The sequence below is a fragment of the Aquarana catesbeiana genome, linkage group LG03, assembly GCF_042186555.1.
Source record: "Aquarana catesbeiana isolate 2022-GZ linkage group LG03, ASM4218655v1, whole genome shotgun sequence".
In the NCBI taxonomy this organism is placed as follows: domain Eukaryota; kingdom Metazoa; phylum Chordata; class Amphibia; order Anura; family Ranidae; genus Aquarana; species Aquarana catesbeiana.
The window spans coordinates 609,981,795-609,989,812 of record NC_133326.1 but is presented as its reverse complement, the minus strand read 5'-3'; the positions used below and the strand labels follow the sequence as shown (position 1 = coordinate 609,989,812).

The following is an 8,018-nucleotide window of genomic DNA, read 5'->3' as shown; positions in this document are numbered from 1 at the left end:
AATAGGCTTTATTTTAAATAATCTAGTTCTGAAAATTCTAGTTGCTTGGCTGTCACTAGTTTAACACTTCTCTAGTCTCGGAACTGAAACATGCATTCAAGCATGTGAAATCAGAATACTATTGGATCAAACAGCCAGGTGCCATGGATTTTCAGAAGCTGAGGTCAAGAGTGGCATCCTATGTTTTTCTCTCAATGCAGGCTGAAGAACAACTAATGATATATAAAATGTAGAAACTTAACAAGCAATCTGATTTTAGCTTACCATAATGATTCAGTGGAAGCTGAGGTTTAATCTCTTCATGTCGTGTCTTCCCTGGTTCCTACTTTCTACCTCATTATCATGCTAATAAAATGTTCAAATAAATCCTTTAGATTTTCATTACATACTTTGTTAGACCTAGTCATCACTCCTTATTTGTGCTTCTCTACGCAATGCAAGCAGATCATGGCTGATGAGAGGGGCTGGGAGGGTGCTGTACGTAACTTCCTCAAAACATCACAACCAAATCTGCCTCAGTATTCCTCTGAGGAGCCCTCAGTCCTGAAGTAAGAAATGAGCTGATTCTTGTAAACAGTTATGCAAATATCAAAATGCTCTGAAGATTGGATGTCAGCCTGGGGGAGTGGGTGTTCCTAGACAGGTTGCATCCACATGCAGTCTGCCCTAGGTAGCATACTCACATATAAGCTGAGCCTCCATGACTAAAGAACTGAAATTCAGTGAATCAAAGAGACAGTCATGCTGGGGAGGAAAAAGCTAGATGATACTGGACACCCCCAGCCAGGAAATGAGGCAGACTCATAATGCATAGTGAAATCAGAGTAAGCAATTTCAATACAGGAGGGGAGGCTGTACAATTGTGCAAACACAAAGGTAAGGCTCAAGTTCAGCTATTGTATCCGCCTTGTTTAATATAGCCTCCAATGGCTTAATTTACCAGTACATCCTAATGATCTGGATTCACCTAAATCCATTTCCTTACCACAAAATAGCAGAATGAACACTCACAAATGTTGATTTTCCAGCTCTTTAGAATGACAATATACCTATTTTGGAATCACTTTTTGCAAATCATTGAAAATATTTTTAAACAATGAGACACAATGCAATAGTTCCAATATTACCTTTTATTGAGCAAGGCTTGCTTTTACATAAACTGTCAGCAAGTTGTGTTAAACTCATTCAGGTTCTCCCATGACCTGCAGTTTGTTAATTGCACCAGTGAGGTAAACATAAGGATAGATTTCATTTATTAAGGCGAGAAAACTTCCGTTTCATGGTCCCCTCCCTCCCATTTTTGGCTCAGTTAGTTCTTTGCATAATTCAGCTGAGGACCCTCAAATCATTAACGCTCACCCAGGCCCACATCAACTTAGGAAACTCTCATCTATGTTTGTCCTTTTCACAATTCATGCACCTGTTTGCTTTTTTTTATTGTGAATTCACCAAGTTGTGTGGGAGGGGTAAATCTAAGGCTTGCATGCATTTCCCCGCCCTGAATATTGCACAGAAAGTAATATTACAGTGTCTGGAGCCCCCACCCCACGAGAGAACCCCATCTGCTAGAAGCCCATTAGAAGCTGTCACGTTACATGCAGTTTATCTTATGGCTTTTTCAGTCCTGCTGCTGCTTGCTGGAAGTGCTATGACTATGTTTTCACTTATTCTCAGAGACTTCCTCGACCACTGCATGTGATGTGACTTTCTCTACCTTCTTTGTGGACACTGACTTCTCCTGGATGGTCTCTTCATGTTCCTCCACTTTCTGGGTGACAGTCACTGACTTCGTGATGTATTTGGTACCATCCTCACCCTCGCTGGTTGTGGTTTCAATCTTTTTGGTGATTACAACAGTTTGGCTCTTTCCACCATCTTTATCCTCTGAGGTACTGTCATCCAGGCCATTGGTAACTACACCTTTGTCCTCACTCTCTTCTCTCTCCTCTTCAACATCTCCGTTCACTGCTATATCTTCCTTTCCATCGTCTCTGGGGCTACTCGCTTCCTCTGCTTCTGGTTCTTGTTCCTTTACATCACCTTTCTCTGTTCCCACAGAAGCTGCCTTGGACACAGTGACGGTCTCCTCCACACCTTTCTCTTCAGGGGATCCAGCTTTCTCCTCTTCTGCTTCACCTTCTTCTTTGTCTTCTCCTGCTTCCTCATCTTCTTTGGTTTCTCCTTCTGCTTCATCTTCCTTCTCCTCTGACTCTCCTTTCTCCTCTTCCTGCTGTTTAGAGCTCTCAGTTGCATCTCCTTCTTCCTCATCTCCAGCTTTTTCCTCAGTTTCTTCCTCTCCCTTCTCTCCCTCTTCCTCATCTCCACCCTCTTTCTCTTCCTCTGCTTCTTCCTCTGCTACTTTCTCCTGTACCTCAGCTTTTACCCTCACAATTTTAGTCTCCACAATAGGCTCTTCTTCTACTTCATCTTCCTGTGCAGCCTCTGTAGCCTCTTCTTCTCCTTCTGCCTCCTGCTCTCCCTCTCCTTCCTCTTTCTCACCCTCCTCTTCCTCCTTTCCAGCTTCTTCTGCTTCTGCTTCTTCCTCACCACCTTCTTCTTCTGCTACCTCCTCTTTCTCTTCTTCTGCTTCCTCTTTGTCTCCCTCATCATCTGCCTTTTCACCCTCTTCTTCTTCTGTCTTTCCCTCATCTTCCTCCCCCTCTGCTGTTGCTGCTTCTTCTGCTGTTTCTTCTTCCTTTTCCTCTACCTCCCCCTCTGCTGCTTCTGCTTCTTCCTCTTTCTCTGATCCCTCCTCTGCTGCTGCTTCTTCTTCTTCTTCTTCTTTTTCTCCTTCCTCTTCTCCCTCTTCTTCTCCTTTCTCACCTTCCTCCTCTGCTTCCTCCTCTGCCTTCTCTCCCTCTTCTTCTGCCTCTTCCTCCTTTTCCTCCTCTTCCTCTCCTGGTGCTGCTGCCTGTACTGTGGATTCTACAGCTGCTACAATTTCCTCTTCAACCTCACCTTCTCCCTCTTCTTCTCCTTCTACCTCTTTCTCTTCCTCTCCATCTTCCTTCTGCTCATCTCCATCTAAAAGACCTGCCGCAAACTCTTCTGCCATAGCAGCTAAAGCCGCCTCCATGTCTGACCTCTCATCTTCAACTTTGGTCTCCTCAATGATCTCCTCAACAAATTTGTGTTGCACTTTAACTCTTGGTGCCTCAGCTCGTGAATGTTGTACTCGGGTGGAGGATATCATGATAGGTGCCTGTCTGGATGGAGCTGAGGGGCCTGAGGGAATGCTGGAGAATGAACTGTAGCGGGTTTCTTCCCCTTCCAAAAGTTTCCTATGAAGACAATTGTAGATTTATTAGAACAAGGATTTCACCAACTTTGTAAACTTAAATAAACGTAAAGATATTTATTAATGTAAGAGTTTCACACTTTATTGAATATGGTAAGGCTTAAAAAAAAAAAAAAAAAAGCAAAGTAAAGGTTTTGTAACTAGCCACAACTCCCAATTAATGAATTTTAAAATGAGCTAAGAAATGTAATTGGTTTATATGGTCAACACATCCAGTTTTTGTAAATTTGCCCAATTGAATACATTTTGGATTAGTTGACAACAGTGCAAAAAGCATTGCTATGAGGGATTAGGGAAGCATGTGGGCCTAATTTGGCTGTTTTTGTATGTGGTATTTCCTATGTCCCTGTAGTGCTTTTAAACTGCATGGGGGCATGAAGCAGTCTTATGACATCACTGCCCAAGCAAGCCCATGGGACTAAAATCCCATTAACAGCTGTCACTTTACAGCTGTTCCCATTAATGGTATTAAATGGAGGACAATATTTTGTAGGTTGAATTAAGTTTCCAGAAGAAGCAGTCGATCAGTTCATTTAGAATTACACACAACAGGAAAATAATCTCAGCAACATGGGGTAACAGGTGCGTTATGACCCCCCCCCCCCCCCCCCAAAAAAAAAAAAGTGATTAATTCTTCATGAACTGATTGGCTGAATTTTGCTTAGCCCACAAAAGTGTGCATGAGTCCACTTAAGGTTACAAGTTCTAATGTGTTGGAAAAGTGTTTAATAAAAGGTTAGGTAGTCCAAGGAATAAAAAAAATGATCAAAGTGCAATCATCCATAGATACATTGTGATAGGTATTTGTGTCCTTCTTTATTAAATATTCCCAGAAAATCACATCTTCATTACATCAGGGTGTTTATCCAGAATACATATTCATGGCAAATGCTGTTTATAATTTGTGCCATACATTTTCCATGTGTAATGTATTATATTCTCAGTAATGTTATGTAAATGACTCAATTTCTTAATTTGTCTTGCTTTACCCATCCTTTGCCTTGCCTTTTCTAGTACTATGCTGCTTCTAAACTTGAACCTGATGAATCTGTCCTTGAATGACAAATACAAGCTCAGCTGCACTGGCCATAAAACTTTATAATTTAACCAAATTAGAACACAGTCTAACTATACCTACATTTATTTGACTGACTTTAGTGCCTTAGATGTAAGTCTGGGTAATAACTTGTCATTTTATACCCAGCTATACATTGCATGTAGTAAATTCTCTTTATTTCTGTATTTGTATGTTGATAAATGTTTTACAGGAACTTTGCAATGCCCTCTAAGCAGTGTCCCCTTGATTCTTGAATGCGTTTTGCCTTCCTATCATTTCTGTAACCATTTCCCTGCAGAAATTACCACTGGAAAATGTTTAATATACAAGATTTTGCAATTGTGAGCTTTTCATGCATTACTCAGTTTGGGACAATATGTAAGGATTTTTCTGCATTGCTTTGCTTGTCTGCCTCCCGATAGGCTGCAATCCTCCCTGTTTCCCTCCCACACCCAGAGATGTGAAAGTTTTTTCCCATCCTGCTGATCCCTGCAGCCTCTGCAGTGCTATTAATATTCTGCTGGCTCTGCCCCGGTACCTGTATGCAGCAATTTCTATATCCAGAGCCATCTTGACATTGAGCAGGTCCTGGTATTCCCTCAGGTGGCGGGACATTTCCCATTTTGTTCCTCTCAGCTCATTATCCAGCTGCTGGATGGTTTCCTATGGAAGAAACATACCCTATCATGAGAATTAAGCATAAAAGCAGCTGACAGAAATGATTTTGATGTGCCTGGCAAGGGCATCCTGACACACTGCACCATATAAATATGCAGTCATATTGCACCACATAGATAGGCAGTGCCACACCCCCTAAATTAGACATTTAATGACATAAACTGTCTCACTGCACCAAAACAACGCACTTTGCTGTCTTATCCCATAGCAGTATACTGCAGCACGCCCCCTACCCCTTCCACCGTGCACAGGCATACAGTATGTGCATTGTCACTGCACCACACCCTCACTTTGGAACAGTCATACTGCGTCACCTTGCCCCACACACTGCGCCACTCCCCCTCTATCACAGCCACACTGCGTCACTCACAAGCTGCACCACACCCCCCTGATCACTGATGGCATGTGTTACTGCAGAGCTTACAGAGCAAACAGCACTGCGCCCTATACAGACACATAGGGCTGCCTGCAGCACATTGCACACTCCTACAGGAGGGTGTGGGGGGTCCTGAGCAAACATAGGAATGCAACACCCACTTTAGAAATATACAGAACTTGAAGCAATGCAAAAATTAAATATGCACTCTTGTAAAGGGAATACAGGGTAAAAATTGAAATAACATCATTAACTTCTTCTGTGCCATCTTAAACACTTTTGATCACCTCTAAGTTGTAAAGTAAAATCGTTTTGTAAGGTGAAGCATTATAACAGGTCAGTACACCAGAAGATGGTGTTTTCAGTAGATCAATGCGGATCTAGAGAATGACATGATAATTGTAGGCTTTGTTTTACACTCCCTGCTCAACAAAATGTTCTCTTATACATACATCTGCAATGCATTGCTAAGCAGTCTACATTGTGCTGTTAACTCAGTTCAGCACCCCGGACAGCTCCTGTAGCCTCCATTGTATTGTTAGCCGAGTTCAGCACCCTGGACGGCTCCTGCACAACTCCAGGTCTACCTTGTATCATTTAGCTCCTTCCTTACATCCACAAGTCTACAATGTATCATTTAGCTCCTTCCATAGAATCTACAAGTATACAGTGTATCATTTAGCCCCTTCCATACATCCTCAAGTCTACAGTGTATCAATTAGCTCCTTCCGTACATCTACACGTTTACATTGTATCATGATAGCTCCTTCCATACATCTACAAGTCTGCAATGCATCATTTAGCTTCTTCCTTACATCTACAAGTATACATTGTATCATTGTATCTCCTTCCACACATCTTCAAGTCTACAATGTATCATTTAACTCCTTCCATACATCTACAATGTACCATTTAGCTTCTACAGTGTATCATTTAGCTCATCCCATACATCTACAAGACTACAGTGTATCATTTAGCTCAGTTCAGCACCCAGGATAGCCCATGCACTGTGTCTACACGCCTAGCCTTTAGCCCGGTCGTGCACCATTGACAGCTCATGCTACCCCCAAGTCTTCATTGTCATTTAGCTCAGTTCAATTCCATGGATAGCTCCTGCCTTACATCTACAAGTCTACAATTTGTCATTTAGCTAAGTTCAACTCCATGGATAGCTCCTGCCTTACATCTACACGTCTACAATGTGTCATTTAGCTCAGTTCCACTCCAAAGATAGCTCCTGCCTTACATTTACAGCAGACTGGGCACTCACCTGGTAACTTGTCAGATCATGGTTGTGTCTCTCCTCTATGTCATTCAGTTGCCTCTCCAGTGACTCTTTGGTACCCCTGATAGACTCCAGCTCCACGGTCTTGCTGTGTAATTGCCTTCTGTATTCTGAGATCTCGTCTTTGGCAGACCTGATTTGCTCCTTGTTCTGCTCGGCAGCCTCGGTGAGCTTGGCATATCTGTTTTTAAAGATCTCCTCGGTCTGCATCATGTTGATGTTGGAGTGGCCCTCCAGCTGGGATCGGATTTCCCTCAGGGCTGAGGCCAGATCTGTTTTCTGGAAATCTTTCCTTTCTACAGTGATGTGTGAGGCCTGGATCTGCGCAAGGAGCTCGCCCACTTCTTCCTCGTGGTTGTTCTTCAGAAAGGCGATCTCTTCTTGCAAGGATTGCACCTTCTTGTCCAGCTCCACCTTTATCAAGGACGTGTCATCTATGTCCTTCTTCATAGACCTTATAGCAGACTCCGTCTCGTCCTTGATCCTGGCCTCGTCGTCATACCTGTCTTTCAGCCTCTGGAGGTCTTCTTCCAGGTGTTCGGAGTCTAGGAGGATCTGCGCCTTCTCGTGGTTGACTTGCTCCAAGTTGGTCCTCAACTCCCTCATCTCCTGCTCGTAGATCTCACCCAGCTGGCTGTAGCCACTCTGCTTGTGTCTCAGGGCCTGGATCTCTGCTTCGATCTCCTTGTTCTGCTGCTCCAGGTAGTGCACCTTCTCGATGTAGCCGGCAAAACGGTCATTAAGTCCCTGCAGTTGCTCCTTCTCGCTGGACCGGACTTGCTTGAGGTCCCCATTGAAACCGGAGGACTGACTCAGGTCCAAACTGTCACTGGAGCTGTACCCTCTGGGAGCTGCAAGGTTGGTCCTCTTATAAGAGGAGGAAATGGTGCTAGGAGTGTTTCGGGACCAGCTCTGAGATCTGAAACCGCTGGTGGGGGAGCTGCTGGTCCGACTGTAGCTGGTCCTGATCTCCGCCATCCTCCTATAAGAGGGGCTACCTATAGTTTCCAGAGAGTAGCTCATGCTGGAAGACTTTCCGGTGTGTGTGGCTCACAGCGCAGTATCTGTTCTCTCCAGCCCTTTATATACCCGGGGAAGATCAGCTGACACGGCAGGAACCGGTATTCTCTTCCCTGATTGATCAGGAACCGGGGACTGATGCTTCACGTGGGGAGGGGCTACTGTCTGCTCTCCACGTGGGCTGAGCTGCCTTTGGTTTGGAGCCGCTCCCACCCCTCCCCCCTTTCAGTTTGCAGCAGAGGGATGAGGTGGAAGGTGCTGCAAGACGTATCTGCAAGGCATATATTCTAACCATGCTCTCAAC

The 8,018-nt window shown here is 44.0% G+C and overlaps 1 protein-coding gene across 1 annotated transcript; it reads right to left on the bottom strand.

The window, feature by feature from the left end:
• Positions 1 to 1,111: 1,111 nt before the first annotated feature.
• Positions 1,112 to 7,783, bottom strand: NEFM (neurofilament medium chain). Its single transcript, XM_073622226.1, has 3 exons — positions 6,680 to 7,783; positions 4,894 to 5,018; positions 1,112 to 3,281 (listed from the first exon to the last, which is right to left on the bottom strand). Exons 1-3 carry the CDS (start codon positions 7,715 to 7,717, stop codon positions 1,661 to 1,663), a joined length of 2,784 nt encoding a protein of 927 aa, XP_073478327.1. The 5' UTR covers positions 7,718 to 7,783; the 3' UTR covers positions 1,112 to 1,660.
• Positions 7,784 to 8,018: the final 235 nt, after the last annotated feature.